General features: G+C 44.2%; 1 protein-coding gene across 1 annotated transcript in view; it reads left to right on the top strand.

The window, feature by feature from the left end:
* The window catches only part of lamb2 (laminin, beta 2 (laminin S)), a 45,926-nt gene extending 24,572 nt beyond the window's left edge, over positions 1–21,354 (top strand). Inside the window, exons 8-35 of the mRNA XM_079273739.1 lie at positions 1,283–1,485; positions 1,627–1,747; positions 1,828–2,016; positions 2,546–2,725; positions 3,197–3,309; positions 4,381–4,460; positions 5,411–5,546; positions 5,648–5,806; positions 6,431–6,558; positions 6,655–6,787; positions 6,925–7,117; positions 7,501–7,644; positions 8,136–8,367; positions 8,531–8,700; positions 11,958–12,182; positions 12,282–12,499; positions 12,618–12,714; positions 13,807–13,988; positions 14,102–14,292; positions 14,519–14,703; positions 14,923–15,164; positions 15,697–15,900; positions 16,289–16,433; positions 16,847–17,054; positions 17,133–17,274; positions 18,053–18,229; positions 18,364–18,523; positions 18,970–21,354. Of these exons, the coding sequence (XP_079129865.1) occupies positions 1,283–1,485; positions 1,627–1,747; positions 1,828–2,016; positions 2,546–2,725; positions 3,197–3,309; positions 4,381–4,460; positions 5,411–5,546; positions 5,648–5,806; positions 6,431–6,558; positions 6,655–6,787; positions 6,925–7,117; positions 7,501–7,644; positions 8,136–8,367; positions 8,531–8,700; positions 11,958–12,182; positions 12,282–12,499; positions 12,618–12,714; positions 13,807–13,988; positions 14,102–14,292; positions 14,519–14,703; positions 14,923–15,164; positions 15,697–15,900; positions 16,289–16,433; positions 16,847–17,054; positions 17,133–17,274; positions 18,053–18,229; positions 18,364–18,523; positions 18,970–19,106 (4,694 nt within the window). The 3' untranslated portion in view covers positions 19,107–21,354. The remainder of the gene's footprint in view (positions 1–1,282; positions 1,486–1,626; positions 1,748–1,827; positions 2,017–2,545; positions 2,726–3,196; positions 3,310–4,380; positions 4,461–5,410; positions 5,547–5,647; positions 5,807–6,430; positions 6,559–6,654; positions 6,788–6,924; positions 7,118–7,500; positions 7,645–8,135; positions 8,368–8,530; positions 8,701–11,957; positions 12,183–12,281; positions 12,500–12,617; positions 12,715–13,806; positions 13,989–14,101; positions 14,293–14,518; positions 14,704–14,922; positions 15,165–15,696; positions 15,901–16,288; positions 16,434–16,846; positions 17,055–17,132; positions 17,275–18,052; positions 18,230–18,363; positions 18,524–18,969) is intronic.
* The last annotated feature ends 1,159 nt before the right edge of the window (positions 21,355–22,513 follow it).

Here is a 22,513-nt window from a genome sequence, read left to right as displayed (position 1 = left end):
AGGCAGGATGTGTCGAGAACCTTTTCAACACCACATTCCGCTGTCATCTTTGGATTTGACCGCGCCTGGAAATGTACTTGAAATGTACGAATGACATCGTTGTACAATAAGATTTTTGTGTCTCTCAAATATATCGCGAAGCAACGAGGATGCTGCTGGAGAGCTAATCCTCCTCAAACAAACATGAACATTACATTTTTGAGCAAATACCAACATCAAAACAATTAGCGCATAAGGAAGGAAGGAAGGAAGTGAGTTGCAGCAGTAAACAGTGTTGGAGTGAAGGTAGCAGAGCAAGAGGAGCAATAGTGAGGGGTCAGGTTAATGATGATGACCGAGCTGCACACCAGCATCAATATCGTTGGATGTGACGGATCAGCTGATGAACAAGCCAGTGATGGTCCAAATCCTTCTCACGTTTACATAAAGACAGAGTTATAAAAAGTAATCCATTCCCTCATCATGTTTCCGGTCTTGTCACATAGAACAATTGTGATGTTGCAGGTTTTGGTTTTGCCTTTTTTGCTAGTCATGCTGGCAGCGTGGCTCCAGGGATGTCACTCCAGACTGGAATATCTCAACAGATGTTCGTTAAGTGGACTGCCACGCATTTTGGTACAGATGTCCATGGTACCTGGAGAGTGATCCCCAAACGTTTCACCTATCGCCACCAGATGGTCAAAAAGTGACTTTTTCCAGTACTTGAATGATACTGCCATCAGCCTCATCGTAAACTGTGTTTACTGTCTTGAAACTGTACTCACACACCTGTATGCACATTGATCGAGTTTTTGGTCTATTTGGCTATAAAGCCAGTGCAAGAGATGGAGGATAAAGGTCTCATTCTCAAGTCCTCATTCTGTGCAAAAACACTTTTTTCACCTTTATTTATTCGGGGGATAGTTTCACTTCGAACAATGTTCCCTGATCACATTCACACCGACGACCGTCCGGTCACAAGCTCGCTTCTCTAACCTGAACTACCAAGTTCAGCTGAAACGAATGCAGTGAGAGGCGCGAACAGTCTGAGTTAGTCAGTTTAAGTGGTGATCTTCCAAAGTTACTGTCATCTTTCAGCCTGGACTCCTTCTTGCTGGTGTGAAATGGATCATGTGAAGTGTTTGTATTTGTTTGTTTTGTTAACCCATTTCTTTCAGCTGATGTCCTTCATCCTATAGCTCACCTACTTGTGTTACACCATCATAAGACAACCAGTCTTCATATAACAGAACTCAACAAAAGAAACTTCCTTATTATGAATACACTAACCCCTCACCAACAGACCAGCTAAAGATCACTAACCTGAGAGTGAACTTCACCAAGCTTCACACACTGGGAGACAACTTGCTGGACCCCAGAGCTGAAATCAAAGAAAAGTACTACTACGCCATGTACGAGCTCGTCATACGCGGAAACTGCTTCTGCTATGGCCACGCCTCGGAGTGCGCCCCCATCCATGGCATCAAGGACGAGATAGAAGGAATGGTGAGTGATGAGCCTTCAGTTACGGCACAGACGTTTAATTAGCACGCTTCCTCCTGTAATTTGCTCTCATCATTTCAAAAGCATTTGATTCCTCTACCCAGAAATCATTGCTTCAACTCCCACCTCCCGTTTCCTTTCAAGGTTCACGGCAGGTGCGTGTGCAACCACAATACCAAAGGTTTGAACTGTGAGCGGTGTGACGACTTCTACAACGACCTGCCCTGGAGACCAGCCGAGGGACGCAGCACCAACGCCTGCAAGAGTGAGTACAGAGGAGGAAGAAACGGAATAGAACACCTCAGCAATGACTCATTTGTCTGAAATGAACGTCTTTCTTTCTAGAGTGCAACTGTAACAGCCACTCGACCCTGTGCCACTTTGACATGGCGGTGTTTTTGGCCACGGGCAACCTCAGCGGAGGAGTGTGTGACGACTGTCAGCACATCACCATGGGACGCAACTGTGAGACGTGCAAACCCTTCTACTACAAAGACCCCATCAAGGACATCAGGGACCCGCGAGTCTGCATAGGTGAGTGTGTGTATGTGCAAAGCCAATGAGCATTTTTTTTAAATGTCGACCTACCCTAACTAACTAATATTAAGTCAACTTATATTCGTGCTGTAGTACCACCTATAAGGGACATACCATCACATTGTAAAGAATTGCTCTGAGTTCATATGTGCACATCACCCAAGTGTGGCTGCAATCACATGTTGAAATTGACCACAGCGTTTGTCCCTGAGGCCACGTCGACCAAATTTTGGCGACAAATTATGAAAAACGGTACAGAATATGGAGAAATGTATTGATAGCGTTTTTTCAGGCTGATTCATATTCAATCCCCAAGCAATGGTGAAGGTTTGATGAAACACGTAGAAGAAGATGATAAATATTTTACAAAAACATCAGAAAGAAATATGAATATGGCCTCTACTGAGAGATCCTCAATGGAGGCTGCTCTTCCTGTGGTTCTCAGCACATTAAATCACACTGCAACACACCCTAACACCAAGCCGTAAAAATACATAACTCACCAGGCACCCCGTGTCTCCCGTAGCTTGTGACTGCGACCCGGACGGCTCTCAGAACGGAGGGATGTGCGACAGCAACACGGACCCTTCCCTCGGCATGGTGGGAGGTCAGTGCCGCTGCAAAGCCAATGTCGAGGGGCCGCGCTGTGACAAGTGTAAGACCGGCTTCTTCGGCCTGAGCCCCCACAACCCTCAGGGCTGCCAACGTGAGTACAGTCTCTGTCGCAATTCACACGATATATATATTTTGCATTTCAATACATCATCGTCACGCAGCAAATAGACATAAGTATATGTGATGAAATTGGTTATCATCCTCTTCACAATACTGATAGCATACAATGAATGCGGTGTAAATTTCTGCATTATTAAAGCTCTAACCCGATAATCATCTCCTGTATGAGTTATAGAGACCTGATTCTGTAGTATACATCATTTTATAACTTATATAGAAAATTTGAAGAGCCAAAGAGGATAGGGCAAAACACATTGTAGAGGAGTGAATATTATGCCGTTGCCTACTAGACAATCAAGTCCACGAAGAAACTGAGGATTTTCTTGAGAGCGGTGGTAGTTTGTTTTATAATTGAAAAACGCTGCTTTTCAGTGTGCTACAGTAACTCATTATCTATCTATGATAAACCTCATTCATTTTGCCCTCCACCGTGTGCCACCAGCCTGCCGGTGTGACCACAGGGGAACAGTGTCAGGCAGCTCCCAGTGTGACCCAGTCAGTGGAGACTGCTTCTGCAAGCGTCTCGTCACTGGACGCAGCTGTGACCAGTGTTTGGTAAGACAGTGCAAAGAAAACGTTGTCTTGCTTGACTTTTATTTTCTGGCTGAATATGATCTGTCATTTTACTCTTCCTCTCCTTAACCACTCACTCTGTGCTCCTGTGAAAAAAAATATTTCACTACATGACTTTATCTTTCCTTTTTCCTTGTTTTCCCTTTTCACTACTCCTGATTTTCTTCACTCTTTATATTTTCCTTCCACTCCCTCTGCCCAGAATACCAAGATATTGGATGTTGATCAGCTTCCTGTTATGATTCATCCTCTTGTCCCAAACCTTCTCAGCCAGGAATAGTGTAGGCAGGAATGTGAGCTCCTGCCCGGGCCCTGTGCCTAAATTTAGCCCGGAGATTTGATGCTTGTCCAGTTGGTGTGGGTTACAGCAGGCCTAAAATGGTCAGGGTCTGGACCTGGTCCGAAAGTTGATCCCGTCTTCTGATGAGCCCTGTGGAGCCTCATTTTAGTAGCGAGAGTGTAATGTCAACATTGGACAAAACAAATCCTCCCAAAAAATGTGTAGAAAGTAGAAAATATCCGTATAAATCCCCACATACACATAAAAAAGCTCAGAGCTGCCTCGCCGAAGTCATTATAATGATATTAAGGAGGTAATGTCAGGACTCAGAGTTTCTCTTGTTAGCTTTCCAAACAGCTGTCAGAGCTAATAGGCTTGTAGTAAACCAACCAGACCACAGACTAGTGTACAAAAACCTTGAGCCAAAACATACTTAAAATCGAATGTGAAATTGCTGACTGCAAAACATATCCAGTAGTAACATTGTCACGTCAGCTCTTTTTGAAAGCGAACATCTCGGAGTGTAAATTTAAAAGGACTGGGGCAGTGATAGTGTGCCCCAAAGCTAGGAATGTTGTTTTATTGGATTAGACAGTCAGAGACATGACTGTCAAACCGCCGCGGAAGTTCCCCTCTCACTCTGTAATATGCATCATGTCTGTCTGGGGCCCACCGTTCAGCTGTCTGTCTGTTGACTCCTCTGTTCTCCTCTGTTCTCCTCTGTTTCCGTCTGTCAATCACTCTGCCCCATGTCTGTCCTACTGTGCTTCTAGCCAGAACACTGGGCTCTGAGCCACGACCTAAACGGCTGCCGAGGCTGCGAGTGTGACATCGGCGGAGCCCTGGACAACCAGTGAGTGACGCTGTAGCTTTAATCCCGAGGACACAGGTCACTAATGAAGTATGAGGCTGTTACGGATGAGATAATAATACTCCATAATAGCAGCATAAGCTTTGTGTGTGCACTCAGATTCATGAGCCGCCACCTTTACCCCGGGATCAATCATTTTTACACCTGTTGTCATATCAATTCATTCGTGGATTCATTTTCTGTGCCACTAGAGGTTGACATCCTCTATTCAAACATCATGCACGAAGCTCCCAGATGACAACGCAAAATCAACATTTGTCACTTTTTTTTATGTTATTAGCCACCCAGTCAACGAAATATCTCAGCCACTGTGAGATCCATTGATGTGGAATGTTTTACAGACAGTCATGGTAACCCGGGAGTTAAAGTGTAATGACATAGTTGAGCCCCTGACTTTCCCTCTAGCGCCACCATGAGGTTGACATTTTGAGTTTTGAATGGACATTTGATACATTCATTAACTTTTTCCCTATTCCCCTAGAGATGGGACGCTCGCTCAGCAGTCCCTTATTTCCGAGGGGGATTTTGACTTATTTAACTTCCTAACATTAGCTCTAAGCAGCTTATAATACATTATTAAAACTACTAATGCCAAGATATTTTTTTAATCAAAGAAATTATTTCAATAAAAGTACAATAATTAAATTCCTAATTGCCAATAACCAGCATAGATTACAATAACAAAGGATCACATTTAGAATGTTTGCTCTCTAGCTACCAGCTCATAACTTTAAGATGTTAAATACTTTTGTTTATGATAAGACATGCTCTGCTAAAATGGTGAACATGATAAAAAAAAACGATACCTGCTAAACATCATCATGTTAGCATGCTGATGTTAGCGTTAGCTCAAAGCACAACATTGGCAGCTAAGCCATAAAATATCAACTGTAGCTGTGAAAAAAACAAAGCTATTTATGTCTCCTCTACAGCTGCTCCATGGAGAGCGGTCAGTGTCGCTGCCGCAGTCACATGACAGGACGCCAGTGTACGCTGGTGGAGTCCAGATATTTCTTCATGGGTCTGGATCACTTCGTGTATGAGGCTGAGTTGGCCAAAATGGGGCAGGTGAGCCCACCGTTATTCTACATCAGCACACATTTAAGTGTTGTTATGTCATTATGGAAATATATTTCGGAAAATATCTGAATACATCTGTATATTCTCAGGGCTGTACATTGGAGACCAGGGAGCACCAGCCGGGTCGCCCCGCCACATGGACGGGCATTGGATTCGCTCGGGTACCTGAGGGCGGTACCCTGGAGTTCCTCATCAGTAACATCCCCTTCTCCATGGAATATGACCTGCTTATCCGCTATGAGACACAGGTCTGTGTATTTATCGCCTCTGCTTGTAGTAGACTGTGTAGTTTGGTGAAATGTGCTTATTCTCTCTCTTCCTGAGTGTTAAATGAGAAGACTGGGCCTGACTCACCAATGTCTTTTTGTTCTTAATTTCTTCTGAAGACCGGTTGGTGAATGAGGCCCATTGATACCACTCTCATATCTTTTATTGGGGGTTCTATGTCTTGACAAACTCACAGTGATAAGACAGAAACCGGCCAGGAAATAGTCCCGCTCATGATCCATCTCGTCTCAGTTTATTGACTCCGGCTTGCGTAAATATAATGTGACAAGCTGTAATTGTGTTGATTAGGGATTTAGAGTTGCTGGCAGATTCAGAGAGAAACAATCTTTATGCTAAGCTAACCGGCTCCTGGCTCCAGCTTCATAAACGACAGTTATAGAAAGTGGTATTGCTCTTCATTTCGACAAGAAAGCGAATAAGCAGCAATGTGCAGCCTTCCCTGTGCTGACGAATCCCCACTAACCACGAACATAAAGGAAGATGTTGGTGGTTTTGTACTTTGTGACTGTCCTCCTCCCCTTCTGAAGCTCACCATGACTATGCTTTTGACTGCATATTAACCATGAAACACTGATTCTACCCAGATGCCGCGAGACTGGGAGGAGGTGCGAATAACAGTGATCCGTCCGGGGCCGATTCCGACCAGTAGCCCCTGTGGAAACACCATCCCAGATGATGACAGACTCACCATCTCCCTGCCGGCTGGAGCCAGGTCTGTGGCTCAAACACACACACACACACACACAGACACTCACTCGTACACAATAGCTGAATGTTAACTGTGTGCTGCTGACTGTGTTTGCTCCAGGTTTGTGGTCCCTCCTCATGCTGTGTGTCTGGAGAGAGGTGTGACTTACACCTTCCGCTTTGAGTTCAAACGCTATCACGACGCCAACAGCATCCTCAACGGAGCGGCCAACGCTGTCCTCCTCATGGACTCTGTGAGAAGAGTTTCTTTTTCCTGTCTTTCAAAATAATAACAATAATAATCTGACTCATGCAGAAGTTGACTTCATTCATTCTATGCACGAACATCTCCCTCCCTCTCCTATTCATGAATCCCCATTCTCTGCACCAGATGGCCTTGATGCCACGCCACTCCTCCATGGAGATGTTTAACGCAGGCGATCCAGCTTCCAACAACAGGAAGCAGGCCTATGAGCGGTACCGCTGCCACGAGGGGGCGAAGAGTGTAACAGGCCCACTGATGAGTGACACCTGTGCCAAGCTCATCACCAGCATGTCGGCCATCATAAATGACGGGGCTCTGTGTGAGTATGGAAATGTCTTCTTGTGCCTTGTTTGAATGCCGTTCATGATGTCTAATGCAGTAGGCTGCAGGGTTACAGGACCTTTACCCTGACCCCTGACCCCTGACTTCCCTTTAGGGGAAAATAAAACAGCCTCATAATTGGGATCAGTGAAGTTAACGTGATCAATTAAACATTTTTCAAAGAGTGGAATTTCTTTATTGGTAAAAATGTATTCAGACCGATTGTTTACTTGACCATTTCCTTACCCAAGTCGAGTTGAAAATTCAGCTCAACTTGAAGCTGTAAATCTATGCAACATAGGTGGGTGACCTGCAAAACGAATCCTTCCCATATGTAAGGGTTCGGTGACCTCATGCCTCTTCTTCTCTGTCCTCCAACAGCTTGTAATTGCGATCCTCAGGGGTCCATCAGCTCCATGTGCGACGTCCGCGGGGGCCAATGTCACTGCAGGCCCAGTGTGATAGGTCGACGCTGTGACCAGTGTGCTCCGGGAACTTACGGCTTTGGACCCTCAGGCTGCATAGGTGAGAGACTCTCCAGCCCGTTCATGGAGCATATGGTGGATATTTTACACCCCAAATCTGGTTGGATTTTTCCAACAAATACTTCACTTGGAAGTGCTTTGTAGAGCCTTAAGGGCCTTAAGGTGCGGACACTGCAACCGCTAATAAAACAGTTTCACTGGAAAACCTCAATTGAAGCTCCTGGATCTCACACAATATTGGTACTCAATGTTATTTTGCGTTTGGTTCTTTTATTCTATTTAGTTACAGTGACAAAGGTCTGCAGAGTAAGATGCGTTTATCCACACTTTATGTGCAGTGCCTTCGATTAGTTACACGCTATGCTGCTAGCGCCCTCTACTGCCTCTCAGTGCTCAATTGCAAATCCAAAGCCCCTTTACTTAAGTGATGTATTCCCAAACTCTCTTTGATTCCTTCCCCTCTCCACCTCACTTATTCCTATCATCCTCCCTCCTGAACGCTTCTCCTTGTCCCTCTCTCCCTCGCTCCAGCCTGCAGTTGCAGCTTGGAAGGCTCTGTGACTCGACTTTGCGACAAGTTCACCGGTCAGTGCCAGTGCCGTCCCGGAGCGTTTGGTCAGCGCTGCGACGGGTGCCAGGCGGGTCACTGGGGCTTCCCCAGCTGCCGACCCTGCCAGTGTAACGGACACGCCAACAAGTGCGACCAGAGGACCGGAGCCTGCGTCAGCTGCAGGGACAACACTGGAGGAGACAAGTGTGACAGGTGATGTTTCAATGTGGAGGTGACCATGCTGCATGAGATCAGGTTCAAATCCAGCATAGCATATCATAGGGATAAAAAGGGGGATTAAGAAACTTAAAAGAGAATAAAGTTGTATTGTTAGTTCAAGTTCACAGGATTTTTTTCTACTTTGTTATCTCTGTAGGTGCGCCAATGGTTACTATGGTACCCCAGTTTTGGGAAAAGCATCCAGTGCTCAGTGTCGCCCATGCCCCTGTCCAGACGGCCCCAACAGCGGACGCCACTTTGCTGCGTCTTGTTACCAGGACAACCGTAACAGACAAATTATCTGCAACTGTAACCAAGGCTACACAGGTACAACTGAAACGATGCCTGTGGCCTTGCTGTACATGTGTATTCCTTCTTTTGTGCTCTCTGTCACATCTGTCCTCGCTTTCTGCTCCGTGTCTCCTCCTCATCCTCAGCAGGTGATGCTAATGACATTATTGCCGTGTCCAGATGTGTGTGTGTGTGTGTGATTCATTTTCTATAGAACGAGTGACGGTGTGAATACCTGTTGAAAACTGTTGCACACCTGAACGTTATAGCACTGCACCATTATACTGCTCTTCGTGATCTGACCTGATCTGAGTCAAACATATGAAGTGCAATTGTGTGTTGTGATGTATTTTATCGAGCCAAATGGCACCTCAGTGGATCACTTTAAGCTGAAAGATACATTTTATATGAAGAAAGAGAGCCTGAATAGTACTATTTCATCTCACATAGTTTCAGTGCATCATTATTTCTGTTTGTAGCTCACTGGAGTTTTGTCCAAGGAGGAGCTGATGTTACAGTATAGATAACCTCAGTGATGCACCTTAAACCAGGACTACTAGTAGCTCTGGACTTAGGCTCAGTGGTGCTTTGACCTAAATGTGTTGCAAGCACCCAACTCAATGGTTGTCCCGTCCAATTGTTCTGTTTTGACTGTTTCAGCACCAAAAAATGGTCACAATTCATTTAAAATCCCTCCCCCAAGCCTAGTGAGACGTTTTACGTCATCTTCGTAAGCCTGTGCATTAAAACGGCGGTGCGACTTGACATTGCAAACAAGAAAATAAAAGATAGCGAACACGCCGGTACAAATTATATCTCCTTAACATTAGCATGTTAGCATTGACATAGTGTCCATGTTAGCATGTTGACATTAGCATATAGCTCAAAGCACTGCTGTTTCTAGATACAGCTGCAGAGCTGCTAGCATGACTGTAGACTCTTGTTAAGATACTTTTTTCCATGGAACAAAAGGTTGTTCAAAGGGAAATGTTTGACCTGATGGTGATGCTGGAGGAAAGGTCAGGGGGTCATCAAAAACACAAGGAATGACCCACTGGGGACCACGAATATTCATCCCTATTATCAAGTGAGTCCAGCAGAGTCCATCGTTATTACCACAGCTTCATGTTTTGAATCAACTCGAGGTTCTTCAAGTCAACATTTTGTGTCAACCACTGTGGTTCCCCTCCTCCAGAGCAGCTCTGTTAGTAATACAACTCAAAGTCAAGGATATAGCTCCAGGTTTGTCACTGTGCTATGGTGAATGGTAACCTGTATTTTCCTCCTTCCCCTGTTTTACTGGCACAGGGATTGTTAAACGCTCCGGGGCGACCATTTTTAAGCGTGAGTAATGATGGTTGACCCCCGTCCCTTCCAGTCCTCCTCTATATTCCACCAACCCTCCACTTCACCAGTCCTACCCATGCATGGCTTCAGTACCCCTCCCATCAACGGTGCTGTGCCACAGTGCACTCCCGCCCATGTGTGAAGACCTGGCTCAAAGAATAATGTCAAACCCTTTTCATGGCTTTTCTGTGGCTGCCGATGTGTCGTATGGCACTATAGGGACAAATACGTGTCCCTAAAGTTACATTGAAATTATATTATAAGTGGTAAAAAGATTTTAAAAACTAGATTTGAACCAGGTCTGTGTAAATGTTTCCAATACAATGACCTGGCCCAGAATCATTATTTTTACAGTTATTGTGTCAAAAAGTGTGGTTTCCCAATCATAACAAAGTGTAAAGGGAGAGACCTTGAGACAGGTGTCGCTTGATTCTGAATCTGGGTCAGCTTCTATCGCTTGTGTTTAAACTGTTCATGTTTATCTGTGTATGGAGGTTGGGAAGGGGTTGTACGGTCATTTCCTGGAAAACAACAGTTGTACTGATATAGAGACAAAGAGCGCAGCCCATCACACTCTTAAAACCACAGGAATACAGTTGTTACCACATCATGCAACCAAGGACTGAAACGCTAACAAAATGCCTTTAGCTCACTAAAAACATCTGATTTCAGCATGTCAAAGGATTATTATTATAGTCTACCAGGGGTGCTGTTGATAACTAAAATGATGATGTGACAAGTTTGCAAACTTTTAGCAAGCTAATTTTAGCTATGCGTAAGCAAGCTACTACAGTTAGCGAAGGCCCTTGCAAACATAATACTGCATAGCTTTCTGATTTATCCACATTGCACGATTACACAAGTTGCATACTGTTAAAATGCTTTAGCTTAGCTTACAGAAATATAGTTCCCCAGTTTTCCCATTCTTCCTGCTGGTGCCTCAGTTTTGCAGTTCTTTACCCTGTTGGTAGTGCATCTCACCACACAACAGCTTTTATGCATGTTTCTGTTGTTATCTAGCAGACACAGTGACAAGAAGGCACCTTCACACAAAGTCAATGGAGAGAGATGATTTGGTTTCCCCTCCGGTGTGGGCAGGACTTAAATACGTAGCTCCTTAACTCAATGCTCTAAACTCAATGATGAACTCATTCGATTTTGGATGTCAAAGGTCACTGTGACCTCAGGTTCATCCCATTCTCATGAACTCTATGTCTCAGGAATGTCAGGAGGAAATATCAGGACATCTGGCACAAACATTGATTTGAATTCGAGGTTGGACTGATTAGAGTTTGGTGGTCAAAGGTCACTCTGACCTCACAAAACACATTTTTTGGGCTGTAACTCAAGAATTCATAAGCTAATCATGACAATTTCACATCTGTCTTACATCTTCTTGTAGCCATCATGTAAGAATCAAAGAATGTAAAAGACTGCTGAGTAATGATAAAGTCTATTATGTAATCAAGTACAGTAATATGATGCATAATCTCCTGAACAAAGGTGTGATGATGAAGACTCTTCAACAACCCAACCCCATTGAGTGACAATGCGTTCACTAAACTCAAACTAAGTTCTAGTAACATGCTGTATTAATATGATAACGTCAATAAGTGTTAAGACTAACATGGTCTATCAATACAAGTATCCACTGAAAACATTTCAGTTGCAGTCTAGGCAAAAATGAGGCGGGTCCACTCCTCGTGATTTAGTTAAAGCAAGACCACCTGCTGATTGTGCTGCTGTTAATTCATACGTTTCCTGCTTCCCGTTGTTTCATACACCCTGAAAAAACAGCTTGAGAAATCCTGTAGAGCACTTCACCGATTCTAATTGCAAATATATTTCAGTCAAAATAAAAGTAGCAGTCATCATATCTCCTCCCCCACGCTTTTCTTATTGGAACTCTTGTTCTCTTTCTTTTGTTGCTTTTTCTCCCAACTCAGGAGCCCGATGTGAGGAATGTGCTCCGGGTTATTATGGCAACCCCTCTCAGCCCGGTGGGCGCTGCCAGCCGTGCCAGTGCAACAACAACATAGATATGTCCGACATGGAGGCTTGCGACAGGCAGACCGGACAGTGCCGGAAATGCCTTTACAACACTGAGGGCCCCAAGTGTGACATCTGCAAGAGCAGCTATTTCGGCGACGCTTCCCGTCGCAACTGCAGGAGTGAGTGACCTGTTCATTGAAAATAATTGTTGCATTTTAATGTATTAAAAAAAAAAAGAAGCAATATCATGATGATGCATGCTGGTTTTTGCCCTTCAGAGTGCACGTGTAACTTCCTGGGCACTGACCGGGGCCAGTGCATGGAGCGTGAGGACTGTGTGTGCCAGCGAGCAACAGGACAGTGCCAGTGTCTGCCACACGTCATAAGTCTGCCATGTGACCACTGCGCCCCCAACCACTGGAACCTGGCCAGCGGGATGGGCTGTGAACCCTGCGGCTGTGATCCCAACAACTCAGTCACCTCCTCATGTAATGAGGTAGGGCACACTCGGGACCTGGACACGTTCAGATAAGCACATCTCACGATGCAGTACAAGTGTGATGTACGTTCACATTCATTCACGCTGACGCGTCATGCTTCACTCTGCTGTGCAGTTCACTGGGCAGTGTCAGTGTCGTGATGGCTTCGGCGGGAAGGCCTGCACAGACTGTCAGGAGAACTACTGGGGAGACCCCCGGACCCAGTGCAGAGGTTAGATGCATGAAGACATAATGCATGCTTGTTATGAACATGATGAGACCAAAGGATTCAATGCAGAAGTGAAGTGCTGTAGGGATTCATAGCAGACAGTACGTCACAGTGCAAAAATACCTTCAGCTCATTTTGGCTAACACTGCAGCCCAGTGCACGAAGGCTAATACATATAGACTGTACTGACCACTGTCACCCTTTGGTTTGTGGAGTGCCATTTTGAAGCCTCAAGTTTGGCATTTTGGCCGTTGCCATCTTGGCTTTGTGGAGCCAGAACAAAAGGCTGGAGCTGGAAACGGATACGCATTATGCCTCTGTAATGATTGACAGGTAGCTCTGGTAGCGACCTGTAAATCACAAGGTAGCCCCGCCCTAAAGCATACCCATCTTTATGGTCTGTTTGACTCTAAATTGACCATAATGTACGAAATGAACATCATGCTGTATTGAAGAAGACTTGAAACTAGAGATTGAGACCATAAACTCATGTTTACAATGTTTACTGAGGGAATAAATCAAGAGAGAAGCAAGATCATTTTCACATAAACTTCTATAATATCTGACTTCTTTTGACACCCAGAGGAGTCGCCCCCTACTGGCCATTAGAAAGAAACAAAAGCTAACGTAAGCACCATTAACATGTAGTAATCAGAATGACAACCCTTGTGGTCCATTACAGGCCCTAATAATGATATTATATATGTATGACTAAGTTTAGGGGGAATATATAATATCTACACTAAATAATTGATGTTGTCCAATTTATTTTGTAAACAATCCGGACTGTTTCAAAATCTGTTTTAATTATTATATGTGAATAATTTAGAATTTGATAAACTACATAAATATAGAATTTATGCTCAGCATTTTATTAGAATTCTGACTTCAGGAAGGTTCGATCATTTCAGAACAGTATCACATCTAACCAGTCTCAAGCCTTGTACCAGCCTCATAATCAATAAACAACACATTCTTTTTGCAGTAAACATAGATCCACAAGTGTAAACAAATGAGATTATCTCATAACAAGCTAGATCCTGATGTTCCATATTCACTTTACCCTCCCTCCTCCCCCCTTCTCTCTCTCACCAGCTTGCGACTGCGACTGGCGAGGCATCGAGACCTCTCAGTGCAACCGGGTGACCGGCCACTGTGTTTGCCAGCAGGGGGTTTCAGGTGTGCGCTGTGACCAGTGTGCCAGAGGTTTCTCTGGCCAGTTCCCCAACTGTCAGCCCTGTCACAAGTGCTTCGGGGACTGGGATCGCATCGTGCAGGTGCAGTTTCAAAAGTCCTCAGTAATCCTCAGTCAGCAGAAGCCGAATGTGAAATATTGAGGAACTGATTATGAACCACAATCTTTCTCTCCACAATTCCGTCTCATGAACAGGACCTGGCAGTGCGCACCAAGACTCTGGCGGAGCGGGCCCACGAGATTCAGACCACTGGGCTTACCGGGGCCTATGAGAAGGCCTTCAGGGACCTGGAGGAGAAACTGGCACAAGCTCGGGGAATTGTCAACGCACGCAACGCCACTGCTGCAGCTGTCGCTACGCTAATGGAGCTTATTGAAGATCTTAGGTACAGCTGGTACATCCCACTGCATTTTAAGAGTTCCCCAGGTGTGATTATCCATCTGCCACATAAAGTAGTAGTGTCAAGATAATGATGCTTGACTGTTTAAAAAAAAAAATGGATTCAAGAACAATCTCTTAACACCGACTGCAGATTTATGCAATTTGTCAAAGATTTTACATTTAAAATCATGTCAGGATTGTAATTTACATCTGCTTGTCTTACCCTGCAGAGCGCAGATCGGTGAGACCACTGACACCCTGAACCGTCTGGAAGGAGACCTAACCATCGTCCAGGACAGCAACTCTGAGGCAAGCAAGGAGCTGAGTGCTCTGGAGAGAGAAGCCAAAGAGCTCAACCTCACTTCAGAGCAGCTACACCGCCAACTAGATATCCTAAAAAACTCCAACTTCCTGGGTGAGAACAAGAGGGAATTCATTGTTCAACCATTCACTGCCTTACCTCCAATGTTCTGCTCCTGTCTGCTTTAACTGTCCACACTCTTTTCCTACTTAAGATCCCTCACACGTCATTATTCCAAATCCTCTTACACTTAGTGAAGAATCTATCATCCTTTATGATCCTCAAATTTACTCCAGCCTCAGTTAGATTAATCTGAAATTTGGTTTCCTCTAGGTGCGTACGACAGCATCCGTAGCTCCCACAACAAGTCTCGTGATGCGGAGCGGCGTGCCAATGAATCAACAACCACCCGGCCCAGCACCGTGAGCCAATCTGCAGACACTCGCCGCCGCACCGAGCGCCTCATCTCAGTCAAGAAGGACGACTTCAACCGCAAAAATGCCGCTAACAAGCGAGCGCTCGGAGAACTCAACACCCGAGCGCAGGGCCTGGACCTAAAGAAGATCAACGAGAAGGTTTGATCACATTCTTCATTATTTAAAGCAGCGATTGGCTCTGATAAAGTGAGACAGTATTTATATATGGAGACATACGAAGACAAAGAGAAGTAACAACAGAAGCAGTCAAATTGAGAAAAACATTTAAATTTACGCTGCTCCCCAGCAGGTGGCGGTCCTCCTCACTATATGTCTCCGCGCTGTGTCCGCCCTTTTTGTAGTTTCCATCCAATTTCTTGGATGCGTGTTGACGATCTGGCCCCCGGTTGCAATGTGTTTATGGTTGAACCCCAGAAAAATCTCAAACACAGCTAAATGAATAGAAAAGAGAAGCAGATACAGACACCACCATAAGTGATGATTGAAAGGTTTTTTTTGTATCAGTCGACATTATTTATTTTAGGAAAATCTACACATTGTGCCTTTAAAATAATAAATATTTAATTTTATGACAAAACAAGAAAAAGTCCCTTCTGGTCTCGACCAAGTGTGTAGTTATGGCCTGATCATTTCCACACAAACAGAGGTACATGTTCTCTTGTCCCAACAGGTTTGCGGCGCCCCAGGTGATGCCCCTTGTGGGGAAAGTCCTTGTGGGGGTGCAGGTTGCCGCGACGATGAAGGGAACCGTCACTGTGGAGGCCTAAACTGTAACGGCGCTGTAGCAGTAGCTGACAATGCCCTGGAGAGAGCCAAACACGCAGAAAAGGAGCTGAACAAAGCTATGGGAGAGGTGGAGGGACTCTTTACCAAGGTACGGAGTTCAGCTGATTCAAACATATAACATCACATCTGTTCGGCTCGACCACATCTGGAGGTTTGGGTTTTTGTGCCAACATGAGCCAACACTTTGGACAAATACACTACAGAGGCAGACAAAGCTTTTGTCCTCTTGTCACTGGACCAGAATTGAATGCAGATGCTCGAGCTAAATCCAATTTGTAAGTGTTGTATGTCATTATATTGTTGACACTGCTGTCAACAATGTCAATCCTGTCAATACTGTATATGGCAGACATGTTTGAGTACAAGCTTATAGCCAAAACCTGAAGGCTTCATCACATGCCATTAATCAACCACGGTTATTGTGAATAACTACCAGCCTTTTGTGTCCACCATAAGCATATCTGCCTTTCATTCAGGTGGCAGATGCCAAGACCAAGGCAGAGGAGGCCAAAGGTAAAGCCCAAGCAGCTCTGGACAAAGCAACCGCCACCAAGAACAAAGTGGAGCGCTCCAACAATGACCTGAGAGACCTCATCAAACAGATCAGAGACTTCCTCACTCGTGAGTCTGACAGTCTGCCGGGTCTATACATTATGATATGTTGTACATGTACATTTAGCAAGTTAAAGTTACGACAAGGAACTTTTAACTGGTCGTAAGGCTTCTACATGACCGACATCAGTAGACGAGACCATCAGAGAGAACACTGGCTGTTTCTAAATCTGACCAAATCATGCAGATTCTGGAAGAACTAGAACCAGCACTGAGCGAGGCACAATGTCAGACCCTGCTGCAGTACAATAAGAGGGTTTCTAACGGGAGTCTGGTGCTCAGAAACACTGCTGTTTTTGTCTCCAGGGAACGCAAAAAATCAACACAAAAAGAAAGTTCCTCGAGGTAACTTTAACCAAGAACACGTAGAATGTTTCCTGTTAATCAACCCTCCCGTGTCGACCCTACCACTCATTTCTCAGAGGAAGGTGCAGACCCGGACAGCATTGAGGCAGTGGCGAACCGCGTGTTGGAGCTCTCCATCCCTGCTTCGCCCCTCCAGATCAGGCATCTTGCTGATGAAATCAAGGAGCGTGTTCGCAGCCTTTCGAATGTGGACGCCATCTTGCAGCAGACGCAGGACGACGTCCGCCAGGCGGAGCGACTGCTGCTGGATGCCAAGAGGGCAAGGTAATCAGAGAGGAGTCAGACCTAAAACAAACGAACAAAGAGCATTACATATTGACGCATCCTCTCGTCGTTGTTAAGGCACAGCGCTGAGGGGGTGAAGACCACAGCAGAGACAGTGAAACAGGCCCTGGCAGATGCTAAGACTACCCAGACATCAGCAGAGAAGGCCATAGCGAGAGCCAAGGCGGACATTGGGGAGACTGAAGCTCGACTGGTACAGGTAACCAACCCCCCATAAAACAAGAAAAACGTTTAACTCAGTGTAATAGTGGTTAACTGAGCAATACGTATGATTTTTAATGCCACATACAACAAATAGACATATCTGTACAGGTTTTTAGGGTTGATAATGAATGCCTGTCACTCAGTGATTGGCCAGGAGAGGCTTATATTTAAAGTTGGACCATTGGCACAAGAAATTGTGTTAACCAGCCCAAGAAAATATCAGTCAGTGATTTATATGGTTTATTGTTCAGTTAGTCCTCCTGGGGTCCTGACATAGAAATGCAATACAGTTATACAATCAAAGTACAGACAACTGGAGATATAAAAACAAGCAAGCGAAGCAGATACTCAAATTAGATTAGATAAATTAAGGATGAAGTAGTAACAGACTCAGCTGTACAATTAAACATAAAAACAGAAAGTGATACTGCTGCTATTGAACTAAATATGACAGGAATTCGTTATTGGAGCCGGGAGCATGATGTGACCAGAGGCTGTAACCGTGCACAGAGGCCATTTGTACCTGGTGAGCCAAGCCGGACGAGTTGTTGGTACAAATGTCTCTCGCAGTAGCATTAGGAGACACTGAGACAATATTCTGTAAAACCATTAACTTTAAAGGTGATGACATGTTCGTGTTGTGTTTTTTTCCACTGTTCCAAGTGGCTAAAAAGATATTTTAGTGTAGGTTTAATTTATCGGTCCATTGTTATTTAAATATGGATGAAAATCATTTCGGAGGGATCACAATTCACTTTGCATTCTCTCCTCAGATTGAGTCTGAAACGTCCAACAGTGAGAAGAACCTGAATGACGCCATGGACCGGCTGAGCACACTGGGACGGGAGATCACCGCCCTGAAGACCAAACGGGCCAACAACAGCATGGCAGCAGCCCGAGCCGAAGAGACGGCCACCATGGCACGAGACAAGGCCAACGAAGCCAAGCAGGTGTGTGTGCGCGTGTGTGTGTGTGCGCGTGTGTGTGTGTGTGTGTGTGTGTGTGTGTGTGTGTGTGTGTGTGTGCTCATACTTTTCCTCATTAAAAGCGTACACAGAAAAACCTCTCCTGTCTTGATGTTCAGATTCTTGATGGCCAGCTGACGGATAAATACCATGAGGTGCAGCAGCGGGTTGACACAAAGGCCAAAGCTGTGCAGGACGCCAAGAAAAGAGCAGAGAGCCTCAGAGATGAAGCAAAGGAACTGCTGAGCGATGCCCAGACGAAGCTCCAGAGACTAGCAGGTGCTTATTCATGTCTCTGTGTGTGCCTGTGTGTGTGTAGAGGAACATATATATATGTACATTATACACATGACATTGTTTTATATACTTGTGTGTGAATTCAATTATTGACGACTGAAAAGTACTCAGCATTTTCCCATTTACTTAAGAACTTTAGTGCAAAATGATCAGATTTATGAGACTTTGAGTCAGTATACTTGTTATTATCAATTTAGACGATGTAATTGCGTATCACGATATCTCGATATATGATTTCATCACGATATGATAACTTTGAAAGAATATAAATGATCATATTGAATTATCGCCCAGCTCTACACAGAGAGAGAGAGAGAGAGCAACTTCAGTCCTTGCTCATGTTTCATCAGCATACCTACGAAAAGGGATCGATCAAGGGATTTCATATGTAGATGTGTAACCATTCCTGGCTCTCCTGCTGCCCACAGAGCTGGAGAAAAACTACGAGGAGAACCAGAAGAGGTTGGAGGGGAAAGCTCGTCAGCTGGACGGCTTGGAGGACAAGATGAAAGCCATCCTCAATGACATCAACAAACAAATCCAGATCTACAACACATGCCAGTAGCTCAGGACTTCATGTCCTAAAGAACAGCTGCACCACCGTCTTTGTCTGGCGACACAGTAACTGTACAAGAGAGTGAGACTTTGAAGAAACGGTTCAAGAAGACTTGGCTTGGGTGGTGGTTTTATCACTCTGTAAGCACATTTGCATATTTTGTGTGCAAACTGTCTTTATGGTAAGAATTTGAAAACGGTTGCTATTATAATTATATATATATATATATATATAAACATACCCATAACTGATCATGAACAGGGTGTCTGATATCACATATTTTATTTGGACTTTAATTTGTGCACATTATTTTTGTTTTGGATTTTCTAAATAATCTGGAAACATATCTGTGTTTAAATGTGTGTTTTGAACATGAAAATTATATTTTAGAAGATGTCAATAATACTGAGATTTGGGTGACAATAATGCATTGCAAACAATCTGTAGTTTCACAGAGACTGTGTAAGTGAGTTGTACAATCAGCGGGTCGGGGTCTCTTACTACTGGATGCAGATTCAGAGACCTCATTTAAACTGCATTGGACAAAGTCTTCTTTCAGTATGACACACAACAGCTTTTGAGAACATAAATTCAAAATGACAATCTGTTCAAATTTTACCTTTAACTACTTTTTTTGGTAAAAACAAAAATCACATACAAGTAATTATGATACGGCATTAATCCTTTTTTGTATTTTTAAATAAGCCCCAAAAAGGGAGAGCGTGGGGTATGGTCACCACTGCTGTAGACCCCTGTCCCTGTGTAGTGTTAAGGACATCCCTTTACAGTAGAATGGAGAGACGGACACGTTGCATTCATATGGATTTTAAATGTATTAATACCAACTGTGGTGCTAGGAATGCATTTTTTGTATTATGTCTGCCTTTATACAAATGACAGGGAAACAAATGATATGACCATTTTTATGTAAAAAATAATATCTACTTCTTGACTCTAAGCCAAAAGATATAACAAGCCCAAAACCCTCCTCTGCCTGGCGTAAGAGGGTGGCTGTACACCAATACTATACAGGAATGATGTCATCAGGAGAGCAGTGGAAGCTAACAGCGTGTGCTATCTGCACGCCTCTAGTGATGTTGTTGGCCGGTCTGTCTTTATTTAGGTGAAATGGCATTCCCTCTGGAGCCCTCCTCAGGACAAACTTCCCTTTTTTTAAACAGCATTTTCTTTTAGCCCTGGGCTGAGAGCTGACCCTGAGATAGTTCCGCCCCTTTTCACACACACATTGTTAACCCAGGGTTAACCTGGGGCCAGGGCTATAACACTCACACTGCACTTCTACTAGCCCAGGGTTAAATGTCCATTGCAACACGTGACTAACGTGTTTACATTGTAGAATGACTGCAATATAACAGATTGGACACCAAAAATGTACAATCCAGCAGTGAGCGAACCAAAGACGTTAATTGCGATGCAGTTGCTTGGCGGCCAATAAGTGACACTCCCCCACTGCAGCGTGACCCCGCGCTGTAGCGCCACACCGCCTGATTTGGTATGAAGTGCAGTGTAAAAACCATGAGGTCATTTTGAGAAATATGCTTTTTTGCTCTCTTGCCGAGAGTTGGATGAGAGGATTGATACAACACACTGTAGGATGAATATGCAGTCTGTCAGCTTAGCTTAGCATAAAGACTGTTATCGGCGGGGAAACAGCGAACCTGGCTGTAGTTTAGGCTTTCTCTGACTTCCTGGAGTTTTGCAAAGAATATATAAATGAATAGGTTCCTTGGAGTGTTGTCACTGCGAAGTTGCTGCAACCAGTGGAGAGTCCAGCAAGTCTCTACTCCTGCAAAAACAAAAAAGTCATAATGATTTTCTCATCTAAATCTTGGCAAGAAAGCAAATAAGCATAATTCACAAAATGTTGAACTAGGAATGAATTTGTATGGATGCCAAACTTGTGGTGCACAGATTGTGAATGTGCATCAAATACGATCTGTAGTAATGGATGCCTCACTGTAGGGACATAGGACTCTACTCTGTGGAGTCTACCGTGTGTACAGTGTTTAATCCTGCCTTAATGCATGCAAGTGTCTTGGACATTTACTCATATACTATTTGCATGACAATTTATGTTTTTGGTAAACATAGCAAACCAAAAAACTCACTTTGTACACACATGTCCCTCAGTTCATCCATCGACTGCCAGCCACGTGATTCTGATGAGTAAATGCCAAAGCAGAAATACCAAAAGAAGCTTGTGTACAGTTTTGTGAATAAAGTTTGGAGAACTTAACATTTCTCTGTGTAGAAGTGGCTTGTTTGAGCATCATATCACTGTATCCATGCTTGACACTGTCTCATTTTATTACCTGGCTGTCTGAATGTGCACGCGTTCACACACCAGCGTCTGCAAGAGGGTAAGATGGCCCGTTTCTATTTTGGTGTTCTGCAGGGATGCTATTGACTGCTTCCATGAGTCCTTGATGTACCCTTTGTCTAAGTCTGTGTTGTTGCAGACTTTAAAGCCGAACCTTCAAGCTGTGACTGATCACTGTAAAGGTCAGTATTAACCGGAGAGAGCAGCCCTAAAACACAGTTGGCAGAAGGGAAATTCCAGATCAAAGAGAAAGCAAAAGTAAAGGAGCTACGTTAGAATTAAGGGAGAACAGAAAGACACTTTACCTGTCAGACAAGCTTTGGCTGTATCGTTTTTGGCTATAGAATATTGTCTTGCTAAATGAGTCAGTGTTTTGTTGATGTTTGGAGGCTCAGTTTATTTCATCTTTTGCTTTCAGAATAATAAAAGTTAATTTAACAACAGTTCTACATCGCAATGATTTGGGTGATAATGATAAACCTTCTCAGTGTACTTGAACAAAACAGTCTCACCTTCAATAATTCGATTTCATTTTATTTTTTTACTCCCCATGTAAAGGTGAGGGAAACGTGGAAGTAGACACTGATGAGGCCAGAGATAAAGAACAATTCTATGAAGAGTAAACAATGTTTGAAATGTGGTGCTTCTGATGCAAAATATAAATGTGAGCTGATGTACAGTGACAGTGATTTTTGTTTAAATGTTATTTTCACGTTATCAGACATCAGCGCCGTGATGACTTCCTGGGATGCTCTCAGCATGTGGCCATGCTCCACCACAGGAGTTGCACAGGTTTGCATCATCACTGTGGACATCGTTGTAGTGCAGACTCGGAGGATGACACAGGCCCCAGGGTACCGTTTGGGACAAGGCCCCTGTCTAAAAATATTGGTGCCTTGATGTTTTATGGCCATGGCCCTGTCAGCCCCCTTCTCGAGGGTTGAAAAAAAATATCTGTGGGAACATAGGCCCATATAAATTGTTGACATATGAGCACCATTGAATGTTGACTGGAGGGATGGTCTTCAGCTGAAGCAGAAGTTCCCCCAGTTCACAGAAACCAACCAGTATCCCT

This window comes from Melanostigma gelatinosum (genome assembly GCF_949748355.1).
Source record: "Melanostigma gelatinosum genome assembly, chromosome: 8".
NCBI lineage: Eukaryota > Metazoa > Chordata > Actinopteri > Perciformes > Zoarcidae > Melanostigma > Melanostigma gelatinosum.
The sequence above is the reverse complement of the archived record's forward strand: the minus strand, read 5'-3'. Positions and strand labels throughout refer to the sequence as shown.